The 12277-nt window shown below is 48.2% G+C and overlaps 1 protein-coding gene across 2 annotated transcripts; it reads left to right on the forward strand.

Annotated features, from left to right (window-relative positions):
* The first annotated feature begins 125 nt into the window (after positions 1 to 125).
* Positions 126 to 10641, forward strand: TCF24 (transcription factor 24). Of its 2 annotated transcripts, none has more exons than XM_030503144.1 (5): positions 126 to 290; positions 4166 to 4251; positions 5256 to 5347; positions 6261 to 6670; positions 9579 to 10641. In XM_030503144.1, exons 4-5 carry the CDS (start codon positions 6287 to 6289, stop codon positions 9690 to 9692), a joined length of 498 nt encoding a protein of 165 aa, XP_030359004.1. In that variant the 5' UTR covers positions 126 to 290; positions 4166 to 4251; positions 5256 to 5347; positions 6261 to 6286; the 3' UTR covers positions 9693 to 10641. The 2 variants fall into 2 exon arrangements, with proteins under 2 accessions (XP_030359004.1, XP_030358998.1); XM_030503138.1 differs by lacking the exon at positions 126 to 290 and adding an exon at positions 3083 to 3134.
* The last annotated feature ends 1636 nt before the right edge of the window (positions 10642 to 12277 follow it).

Consider the following 12277-nt stretch of genomic DNA (forward strand, 5'->3'; position numbering starts at 1 on the left):
AATATTCCCACTTCTCCAGCTCCAGGAAAGCCAGCCCTGACCCTGCTTGGCTCCCACAGCACTCACTCACGCCGGCTGCAGCGCTGTGCTTCTTGCAGAGCTGCTAGCAAGGGGAGAGCTGTGAGCCAGGGCTCCTGTGAGCCACAGACCCTGGGACATGCCACCTCCCCTCTCGTTCTCCTTCCTCTTCTCCTACAGAGAGAACAGTCAAGCTCATGGAGACCCTTCCAAACTGGACACCTTTCTTGTGATCTGCAGGGAGCACTTCAGAAGTATTGCCTTAAATAGGGGTGGGTATGAAATGGAATTGTGGTGGGATCTCAGTATTTCTAAGGCTTTAAGAAAAATACTTGTCATTATGCTCTAATACTTAGGGGACACACACACACTAAAATGAAGCCTTTCTGATATGTATTTTAGATACATTTTTAAAGTCATTATTGCTTCCTGGTGGGAGAATGAAATACTGAACTCACTCAAGCTTCATTTTTGCAACTTGCCTCTGAAAATCTTGTCTTTTTTAAAAAACCCCAAAACATTTACATTAAAATATTTGTATTTATGACTGGATGGAAAAATCCAGAGAGAGGAGAATTTTTAAGGGGAGTGTTTTTGCTGAGTTGTAGCTCTAAAGCCAGCAAATAATTTGACATGAAGGGAGCAAAGTGCACCTGGAAGAACATCGCTCTGTCTCTTGTAGAACCCTGTCTTGCCTAAATCACTGGAAATTTGGCTCTTCTGCGGCTCTGGTGTTTCTCATTGAAATATACTGCAAAAGGTGAGGCAGGAAAGGAATTCTCAGGCATTTAGCTGGGAGAGAAGAAGAAACAGCTGCAGCAGCTTGTCACAGCTTTAGACTTCAGTAGTGGGTTGATACAAGAAAATAATCACTGGATCTCCTTCTGGTTACAACAGAGGAGTTCTCTTCTGGTGAGAGAAAGTCTTGATGAGGCAAAGAGCAACTGTCTTGACCTTTGTATCTGTTGGGGGTTTTTAATGTATCCAAAGCACGTCTTCTGTGGTAATGGCCTTAGCAGCCAGGGTGGTCTCTCCAAACCTTGCTGACAAATCTCTAACTGCACCCTGCAGCAAGTGGGATTTGGAACTGCCAAAAGCTAGTATGGGAGTTCTACCACTTCTCTTCCAGCCCCTTCTGCTGGGTTTCCTGCTCTGAGGCTGAACTCAGTGCATGTACAATGAGAAAGTCATAGAATCACAGAATGGTTTGGGTTGGAAGGACCTTAAAGATCATCTAGTTCCAGTCCCCCTCTCATGGGCACGGACACCTTCCACTAGACCAGGTTGGTTAAAGTCAAAACAACACATAACTTTGTGTCATTAAATCCATTAGAGCAGCGAAAGTGAGCACAGCACTCAGGATCTGCTAATTTAGGGTGCTGGGAAGTCTCGGGCAGTTTGGACACCTGCCTGTCACCAACCCCTTCATATTAATGCAGCCAAGGGTCCCACAGTCTCCTTAGATGTCCTCTTTGAGCAGGCATTTCTTGGGCAGGCAGAGCCAGGACACCTCTGTGGGATATGGGAGAGCCAGCCCCCAGTCAGATCTGGGCACGGGACCCAGTCAGCACTTGTTTGGCAGCTACAGACTGAAAGAGAAGCCCCAGGGAAACCGGGGCTGGAAGGTAAGGCCCCGCTCCCTGCAGAGCTGGTATCAGCCAGCGTGTTTTCAACGCCAGTTGAGGCTTTGTTCAAGAACTGCTTGTCTGAGCCCCTGAGACTGGCTGAGCAGAGAGGTGTCCAGCAAGTGAACTTCTAAGAGGTTTTAGCTGCAGAAAGGTTCTGGGAATGTTCGCTTGCGCTGGAGGCAAACCTGGAAACCTCGGCTCTGAGACATGGGCCAGGTTGCGAGGCTGTCTCAGCAGGGATGCTTGCAGATACCTCTAGCACCCTCCATGGAACTGCAGCCATCATTCTTCCAGGCACCAGGAGGCTGAAGGATGGTCCGTGCTGTGAGTGAAGCATAATCACGGCCTTGTAAATACTGACAGAGTAGCTTTGGTCACAGTAACATCTGATGGAAGATGGGAAACCCCCTACCGAGGCTGCCAGCGCCAGGCAAGGTCAATGCTGAGGCACAGCTTCAGCTTTAGCATTTAAATTCACTCCCTTTAAGCAGCCGCGGGGCAGCGGCGGGGGCCGGGCCGGGGGTCCCGCCCGCGGGCAGCTCCTGCTCGTTCCCCTCGGTGTGACATACTTGGGCCGGGGCCGGGGCCGGAGCCGGAGCCGGAGCCGGAGCGTTCCGCCTGCTCCGAGCCGCCCCGGGGGCCCGCGGCTGCGGCGGCCGCTGCCGGGACCGGGGCCGGGGTCAGGTGCTCGGCTCCCCGGGCGCGGCCGACCCCCGCAGGGTGCTCGCCGGGCTCGTCCATCCCACTCCTAAATCGTCCCGGCCCGGGACTCCCCGTTATCGCTGAAGATTAAGCTCTTGATTTTCTTGGCTGCAAAAGCGGCAGCGAACCGCTCAGACTTTGTTTTCCTACTGCCCCCGAGGCGTGATTTATTGGGTCCCTGTTATCGCACGATCGGGCTTCGTTCAAAATGTTTCTCCGGGCCGATCCTATACCCCGGTATTTATTTTGACTGCCCCTTCTCATTAGCGTTACCGACTGTTAATCGCTCCCCGTTCACTTTGCAATCGCCCCGCCGCGCCTCGTCCCGTCCGCGTTTCCACCCGTGTTTGGACCCACGCACGAATGTCGGGGCCCCGGGGGCAGCCACGACCGACCCCCCCCCCGCCGCGGCCGCGGGACGGAGCCTCGCCCGGGCCCCCCCCGCCCCGCCGGCGCTCTAAGCCCGGCGGTTGGGTTACTCTCCTCCGGCAAAAACGTTACTTTATCCTAACAAAAACAGCGTGCACGGGCCGGGCGCGGGATCCCCGCACCGACCGGGGGGGGGCGGATCGGGGCCGTGAGGCGATGCCGCCCCCCGACAGCTCCGTGATTAATGACGGACCCGCCGGGGAAGGGGCGGTCGCTGCAGCCCGGGCGGGCGGGGGGAGCCCCGCGGCCAGGTGCGAACGGCCCCGCCGCGCCCACCGGCCGCGACGCCTTAAGACCGGCGCGGCGGGACGGGACGGGCTGGGGCTGTGCTGGGCGGCTCCGCTCCGGGCGGGAACGGTAAGTTCATCCCCGGACCGGGGACCGTGGGGTATCCCCTACCCCGGTCGCGGCGTTGCGTGCCCGCAGGAGCCGGGCTCATCCGCCGCCGGTGCGGGACGGGACGGGGCCGCGGCAGCCGCGGTCGGCGGGGGTTCGGCGGGACGGGACAGGTCGGGTCGGCGGCTGTGCTGGCTACGCACGGGAACGGGCGAGATCCCGTTTCATTGCTCCGGAGTCAGTGTTTTTGTTAACTGTTACCGAGTTAAGCGAAGGACGAGGTCTTCTTAAAACCGATGCAAAATAATGCAGATTCACTATATTCCCCCTGAGGAACAACGGCAAAGGCTGCCGACAAGGTTGTCGAAGGTTTTCACCTATATCTGAGGTTTCCACCTATTTCTTTCTAGTTTGTATGCTCTGCTCTGGCGTTTTCGATCTTTTCTTGTTGCTGTTTCGTTCACATGGAATATAGGACTAAAATAAGTGGTGTGTTGGTTTCTTCTGTAAACTGATTCTGGCTTTGTAATGCCATTTAAAACCACGAATGCCTCGGCCCGCTTTAGAAATAGTGAACTAGAGATGCTTTAGAAATAATATAAATAAATAAGAATACTTATAAAGATTAACTGTCACCCTGCGTTTCCAGGTCCGCAGCAAGCGGGTGTCGGCAAAAATCATTGCAATGACCTTAAAACCTAACCCTCTTTCTCGTAAAGTGTTAAAGGAGGTTCCATGGAAACCGGCTGTTGCTCAGGGGTATTTCGTTTACTTTAGCGCCCAGCAACAGGTTTTTGGGCCGTGAGGTTTGGATGACCCCGATCTCCCCACCGGGAGAGAGACGCTGCCCACCCCTCTGTGTGCACAGGAACCGCTGTGTTCTGGCTGCGTGTACGTACACACCTGCGGCAGATCCCGTGTTTCTACATAGCGCGTTTTCCTGGGCCATTTGCTGTATGTGTACGATGGAAAATCTGACAGAGAATAAATTAATTCAGAGTGAAATCTCTCATTTTCACAGCTGAAATTTTGCCCTTTCTTGTTTCCCATAGGCCCAGGATTTCATCCGATGTAGACGTGAAGCTCCTAAACCAGAAACTCCTACTTCAAGAGGTGCCCAAGGAGATGAGGTTTTTAGGTATGTGCATTTTGATGCCCTGTACTTCATGCAAAAATCATTCCAGTTCTAACTCTGGTAATGTACCAACACAGCACCATCAGAACAGTGAGTAACCAGCCCTAGTCCTGTATTGCAGTAGGTGAGCACGGATTTATATGAAGCTGGTCGGTGTTCTTGGACAATTCAGACTTTCCCAGTAATTGGGGAATAATTCCTCATTTTGTTGGGATTTTAATGGGATGGCAAATGAGAAACCCTGCTGATAGACATAAGCCAGTGCTCTTCTGCTAGTTCTTAAGATCATCTTGACTTCAATGATGATTTTTCATTTTTCTTTGATGCTAAAATGCATCCAGATCTGACTGTGCCTGAACACATGAGAAAATGCCAAGACAAAAAGCACATGGCACCTTTTCTTACTTTAAGTTAAAGGAAACAGCCAATTTAAGGACCATTTTCAGCCCTTCCACAAAACAAGCTCATGTAGGCTTAATGTGGATTTTATTTTATATATAGATAAAATATCTATATATCTATGGTCATAGATATCACCATAAAAAAGAGGTGTTTTTTTTCCCTTTGGTTTACAGTTATGATGCGCACACTGTATTTCACAAATAATTTCAGCCTAAACTGTACCTCTATTTAAGAGAACATGACCTGATAAAACTGTGAGCCTGATTAACAGCAAATCACAATAGAACACCCAAAGTAATGCCTTCTAAATGCCATCAAACCAGAGCCTTGCAAAGCTGGTTATTGAGAAACCTCTCCTCCTTTCTGCTAGAAATCTGTGACTTGGTTCACTGTCTGGGGTTTTGCCATTACTGGCTGCAGTTGCAGAGGGGCATCTGCGAGGCTTCAGTGTGGGGTTGAAATGCTTTGCAAAATCAAGGTTGATTTTTGCAAATTTAGATATTTGGTCATTTGTGTACATCAATTTTATATTTTTTTTTTAATTTCTTTTTTTTTAGTTGATGAAATCAAAATTTTGATGGCTTGTTCTTGTTCTTCTTTTCAAGCTGGGCTGTCACAGAAACAGCTGCCCCGAGCACGTGGAAGCTGGGACCTGAGAGGCCTGGGAGGGCTGCTTGGTTGAGGGCAACAGGAGCAGGTACGATCCTAGCTCAAGAGTGCTGCGCTTCGGGTTATGTTGATTGCATTACACTTTACTGCAGAATTAAATGAACTAAAAGACTGAGTGTTACTTCAGGCAGAGCTGGCCGATGCTTCTGAAAACTGGGGAAAAACCTTGTGGGTGCTACTTTCAGCTTTGCTCAAAGGAAGTTTTTTGCTGCTGTTTTCCAAAGGTTCTCTTGCCCCCCAATGGCCAGAATACATTTTACAGGATTCTTTTAAAGAATGTTTTGAAATTTTAAAGAAAGTTTGAAAATGTAGAAGATGAAGGCTTAGCAGGGAAAATTGAGTAATGTTAAGGGAGGACAGGAGAAGTCTGCTCCAGATCTTTTAAAATCATGGACGAAGTTTTACCCTTCAGAACTTCAGTGCTGCGCTCTGTGGCTCCGCACCCCGCTCTGCCTGAAAATGGTGGTTTTCTTTCTGTAATCCGCACTGATCACCTATAAGACAATTGATGAAATAATTGCAACTAAATAGAAAATATCCAGACGGTTCCACATGCCAAATTATACAGATAATGTTTTTTAAAAAAAAAAATCACATTTAGCCTAATTTTCAGTTGGTTGTGAATGGAAGCACCGTGGTAGTGCTGCTCAGCAGGGCCTGCCCGGTTTTCTCACAAGTGATCTCTGGGCTCTGAGGGATTAAAACTTGCCCTATGTAATACTGTCAAAAAAAAAAAATTAAATATAAATCTTTAAAGGGTTTAACTTCTGCTTCTGTGCCTGTGTGTGGTATCGAATGTGCAAGCAGCGAGTGGAAAAGCAGCTCCATTGCTGCATCCTGGGTTTTCCCGGCATGGGCAGCACTTGTATTTCTGGTAATCTTTGTTTCTGGAGAACGTTTGCTGAAGGGGCTGGCTCTAGAGATGCTCTTGTTGGTTGCAGGTCCCTCCCTGCCAGGGAAGTCACCGATGGACTGTGGACACTCGGGTGAGAGAGGCGAGGAGACCCCCAGCACGGGCACAGAGCCCGATTCCCTGTTGCCTTCTGCTGCCGGCAGCAATTCCAGCACACTCGCCGTGGCTGGGCGGCAGGCCGGGGCCTCTCCCGGCAGACCCGCTGCCGCTAACGCCGCCCGGGAGCGCAGTCGGGTTCAGACCCTGCGCCATGCCTTCCTCGAGCTGCAGAAGACTCTGCCCTCTGTGCCGCCCGACACCAAGCTCTCCAAGCTGGATGTGCTCCTCCTGGCCACCACCTACATCGCACACCTCACCCGCAGCCTTCAGGATGAGGAAGAGTCACCGGGAGAGGGCTTGGGTACCCTCCGAGGGGATGGATACCTCCACCCTGTCAAGGTAGGAGAGCTGAGCCACCATCTCCTCTCAGTGGAGAAGTACAGTGGTCTTAGATGAAACTAAAAATTTCAAGCCTATTTACCTTGCTAGAATTAACATAGCTGAGAGAGTTGGGCTTAGCCTGGGGAAGACTCTGAGGAGACCTTACAGCAGCCTTCTAGTGCCTAAAGGGGGCCTATAATAAAGCTGGAGAGGGATGTTTCTACAAGGGCATGTAGTTACAGGACAATGGGGAATGGCTTTAAACTGGCAGAGGGGAGATTTAGATTAGATATTAGGAAAAAATCATTTACTGTGAGGGTGGTGAGGCGCTGGCACAGGGTGCCCAGAGAAGCTGTGGCTGCCCCATCCCTGGCAGTTCAAGGCCAGGTTGGATGGGGCTTGGAGCAACCTGCTCTAGTGGAAGGTGTCCCTGCCCATGGAACTACACTGTTTTTAAGATCCCTTCCAACCCAAACCGTTCAATGATTCTGTCCTGTGACCATGTGAGACTGCCTAACCATTGTCTACATGCTCGGGGCCTGTTGGAAATGTCCTGGAGCTGTCTCCCTCCAGCTTCAGGGACTTTGCACAAAAATATCAAATACAGTATAGGTCCAGACCTAGGGGGGCTCGGTCCCTTGGAAGTAAGTACCAGCACTTTCTCAGTCCCCACATGGGAACCTCGGTGACCCCCCACCAAACCCATCAGAGCGCGCTGGAGGGGATGTGTGGCTGAGGTGAAGCACCACCCTGTGACAGCGTCCCCAGCCCCAGCTGGGCCTGCTTTGGCTCTCCTGCCGGGCGGCCACGGCATGGAGGGTGGTGTTAATCACTGGCCACATGTTAATCCCTTCTGTGAAAGTGCTTTTCTGATGTGTTCATTTCATGCAGTTGGTGTATGCTCTTCATCCAAAAACCACAACATCAGGGCGGTGTGGAGGGAGCAAGAAGGGAAACTGCTCTTGGGGAGGGGGGCTGTGGCTGGAAACTCTGTTCACATGCATTGCTCACTGACTGATGGGACTCGAACGCCACGGGGTGTTTTCTTTGGCTCTGGTCTCGGGGAGCAAGTTAAGAGCACTGGGATTGGCTTTTGTTTGTTTTAAACAGCCTGATGAATTCAGAATGATTTAATTAAGATTAATCTGTGAAGTAATCTTTAATTCCTACAAAGTGACTAATTGAATTCAGAGTTTCTTGTTCATGGCATCGGTCACTGTAAAAAGCACAACATGAATGTATGCTGCTGAGGCCAGTTGGTTGATCAGCAGCTCCTTCAGAAAGCAAAACCTTTACAGCAATTAGAAGACAGATCTAATTTAAGAAAAAAACCATTGTGATGTATCTTAAAGTAAGTTTGAAGCAGCTTCTGTTAGTCCCTTGGTCAGAGTGAAAGGACACAGGTCTCTTAATGGTGCCTTTTATCAGCTGCCAACTATTACTGGCAGAAGAACATTTGTGAATAGTTATTACAGCAGTTAAATGATCAGATGCACATTCCCCAGGCTACTGGAATACAGTGACACTGGATTAATTTAAGCAATTATTATATTTTATAATCTTACTGATGTGCCATTTACCTGTATTTAGTTCTGAGATTCGATCAGTCTAACCAAGCTTTCCAATATTCCTGTGGTAATTTAATTGTTTTAGTTGGCACTAGAACAAAAATGACACAGACAAATCGTGGTACGTGCTTCAAAAAAACCCCCAAGTGCCGGATATGAGACAGCCAGGACAGATGAGGACTCCAACATTTGTGGATCAAGCACAGTAAATACAGACAGTGAGGAAAGTAAAATATGCAAGTACAGTTGTGTGTAACTGAGCAAAAGATACACTTAATGGCTTTAAACTCAGATGTCTCACTGGTGACAAATTCACATCAGACTTGAGATACAAACATTGAATGAGGTTGTACGGTCTTTCCAAGTGAGAAAATGCTGCTGCTTCCTGTCTTTAAATAGAAAAGCTGAGATTCAACTGCAGTATTAAAGCCTCTCTAGCTTTTAGAGTCATCTTTTTTTTAACCCAGGAAAGGTGTCAGCCTGCTCCCCAAAGTGTCCAAAATCAATTGTATTCTTTTGGAACAAGTGTCTTTTTCTGCTAGTGGTAATTGGCAGCTGATAACAACTACATCAGAGACCTGCGTGTCGGGTATTTTTGCATCTGATGTGTATGACAAGTTGTCTCTTCAAACATCCACCTCTCTGATAATGAACTCGGCTCATCAAAGTGGAGCTTAATGCTTCCTCCTGAGAGATGGGTGCCTGGCTGCTGTCTGCAGTAAGGAACTTCCTCAGGTAAAGAAACTTGAGCTGCAAGTATTTAACACAAACGTGCCTGATGACTCCAACAATCACTGAACAGAAAGATGGGATGTCTCAGTGTTCATTGCCAGAGCTGACAAAGACAAGAAGCTGTCAGTGCTGCAGCAATTAGATTAAATTCGCTTTAAAAGACAGGTTTTTTTTGCAGCCCCTGTATTGTGGGGCTGCCAGCATGGAAGGTATGTGCACAGGGCTGCAACCTCTGCTGGTGTTGGTGTATCTGTGTAGTACCTCCGGCACCGTAAAGAGGAATGCTTTGCTTTATTTGACCCATGGGGCACTGACTATACATGTGGTGGTAGGAGGACGGACCAACATGGCCCGCTCCTGCCTGCAGGGTTGCAGTGGGGTTTGGGAGCAGAGCCTTGTGGTTAAACACCAAAGACAACAAACACCCAGGCTGAGGTTCTCTTTCCCTTACCCAGCTTCTAATGACATTTTCCCATGAATGACAAAATGGGAATTTCCAGGTGATAGCAAGTTTCCTATTTCCTCATTCCATGATCCATCAACTCTTACAGCTTTGCAGAGAGCTGCATTCAGGCTGCAGACATCTCAGGTGTGTCAGCACTGTGCTTGTGTCTTCTCTCTTGCAGAAGTGGCCGATGCGTTCCAGGTTATACATCGGAGCCACAGGGCAGTTTCTGACTCACTCAGCACAAGGAGATGGTGCAAACCAAGGAGAAACATCAACAACTTCACAAATCTAACCTCCCTTCTGGCTTTTAAAAAATAATTATTTATTACACTTTATATATTTAAGTTAAAAATAGTATCTATAGACAAGCTGCAATTCCTGAAATACTGTTTATAGAGAAGGAATTGATTCTTAAACGTAATTAATACCTCATTAAGTTAATGTGATGTGTGGTTGGTTTGTATCACAGAGGGCACTGCTGGGGTCTGAATGGAGGGATTAGGGAAGGTGAGTGCAGCCGGTGCCAGCAGAAGTGGCTGCTGGTGGGGCGGGACACTGCACCCTCCGGGACAAGTGCTGGAGGGGTGCGCTGCAGAGAGGAGGGGAGAAGGCAGGCGGCAGTGAGAGCAGAGCGCTGCGGGCTCGGGCGGAAAGCAAAGGGCAAGCCTCAAAACAGCAATCAGAATCCCGCCTGCACTTTCTGCACTGCATAAAGCCGATGCTGGGAGTCCCACTGACCATGGCTGTCAGGCCAGGGCTTCATCCTTTGGGGAATCTTAAATGTGCAGAGCTATTCCCAGAAGGGTGGATTCATGTTCACCTCCAGTATAAATGTGCTGAGGTCTGTCCTGCAGCGCCTTGTCCAACAGCCACCAGCTGCTCTGCACATCAAGTATCGCTTGTGTCAATCCATACGATTGTGGTGCATGTTTAAAGCGTGTTTAGATGTTTTCCCCTGCACAATCACGTCTGTCCAAGACACTGAGGTGCGTTTCTCTTGTCTTTTAGTGGGCTCATGCATTGAAACAAATGAACTTCACGTTGAAGTCTGAGGAGTTGGCTTGTTCACAGCACATTTTTCACTTAAGCATCATCTGTATTTAGGCAGGAAAAGTTGAAACTAAGCGCACAAGTGCCATCTGATGTCTGTTCTGTAAAACACTGTATCACTTGTTAATGCCAAGGTAAACCTTTTATTAAACATTATTCAGTGAACATTATGTACTTACTGAGTTGCAAAATCTGTGCCTGTTTTTCATTGTACAGGACCAGTAGTTTCTAATGGTAATACACTTTCTAATAGTAATATTCTGCATTTAGAGTAACTTCTTTCTGAAGACTTCATGGTTTAAGTTTTAAAATCACATTTAGGAAAAAGGAAAACAAAAATACTATCAAGAACAACCTTTATATATAGCATATATGTGTGTATATATATATAATCTATTGCTCTCAGTCTTGAGTCTAACCTGTGATGTCTTCCGGAGGTGCTGAGCTGAGTGCCCAGGTTCACAGAACCCCAGGCCTCTGGTAAAAGAGAGGATCATTGGAAAGAGCTGGACAAACCATATAGGATGGCAGTATGGCAAAAGTGTGAGCTGCCACCGCCCCTGCAGCAGTCTGAGCTTTTAGCAAGATTATTCTCTTGAATAGTAAACATACTTTAAATATTTGAAATACATTTAATATAGATTTTAGGCATCTACTTCTTATTTACAGCTGTAAGTGGTTTATTAAGATATGATGGTTACACGCCAGGGCACCGCTCAACACACGAGCTATTCCACTCTGTGCAAAAATACATACAAAAGAGTAGTTTTGCGCACAGAAATATCTACTCGGAGAGAAGAGCGTGACTTTTAAAAGTGTATGTGCTTTCCCTAGTAGTAACAAGTGGGTTAGTACAACCTCCTATCATGGGGATGGTTATTTGTATGTTGGGTTCTTAATGAGGAGATGTGAAGAAGTTGTAAAGGTGACGACAGTGAAGTAAGAGGAGAGAGCGACAGAGCAGTGAGGGTTCCCAGGAGGGCTCAGCTGTATGAGATGAGGGTGTGAGACACACATCAGACTGATAAAATGCCAAGTAGCGACACAGAAGCACCCAGAATTCAGGCTAGTTTTGTGTGTAACTGAGACCTAAACGGGTGGCATCAGCTCAGGGGAAAAAGGGCAAGCGAAACCTCAGCCAGAAGTCAGCATCAAACCTTCAGCTGCCGCTGTGGAGCAGCGCTGCGACAGTAAAAACAGACCATGTATGAACCAAGCATGCAGAACAGCGTGACTAAAACACAAACTGCAGTGATGGTTTGCATCAACTGCGTGCTCTCACCTAGCACAGAGGTGCTGGTTACTTCACAGGCTCTTAAATACCTGGAAGGGACAGAATTCCAGAAAGTCAAAAAAAGGGGGGGGGGGGGGGGAGATCTCTTCCCTGCTGTTTTTAAAGGCCTCTTTCCTTAAACGTAAATGAAAGATTCAGACTGCTTATCCATGAAGCAAGCATGAAAAATGGATAGGGATAAGGGTTAAAATCATGAATGGAGGGTATGGAGAAGACATCTCTACTCAAACTCTGACTACAGTAACGGTGCAGCATTCACAGTGCTCGGAAGCCAGCCAGAGTGGCCGAGCAGCAAACACCATGGCTACCGTGCACCCGTGCCTGCAGAAGTTGTGGCGACAGAGGTGACAGCACAAACACCTCAGCAGTGTTGTAGAGATGCATTAAAGGCCAGTGAGAATCTGCAGTTACAACAGCAGTTCTTTACTTGGTAAGAACTCCCCATCATTATGTGCTGGGATTTTTTATTCCAAGACACTATTCAGCATCAGGTGCACATTGTCATGCCTTTTCCCCCAGCACCAAGACACCAG

Source organism: Strigops habroptila, chromosome 1 (genome assembly GCF_004027225.2).
Source record: "Strigops habroptila isolate Jane chromosome 1, bStrHab1.2.pri, whole genome shotgun sequence".
Classification (NCBI taxonomy): domain Eukaryota; kingdom Metazoa; phylum Chordata; class Aves; order Psittaciformes; family Psittacidae; genus Strigops; species Strigops habroptila.

Coding starts and splice junctions, on each gene's coding strand:
- TCF24 (XM_030503144.1), top strand. CDS start 6,287: ATGGACTGTGGACACTCGGGTGAGAGAGGCGAGGAGACCCCCAGCACG. Junction 6,671..9,578: donor GATACCTCCACCCTGTCAAG/GTAGGAGAGCTG, acceptor TCTCTCTTGCAG/AAGTGGCCGATGCGTTCCAG.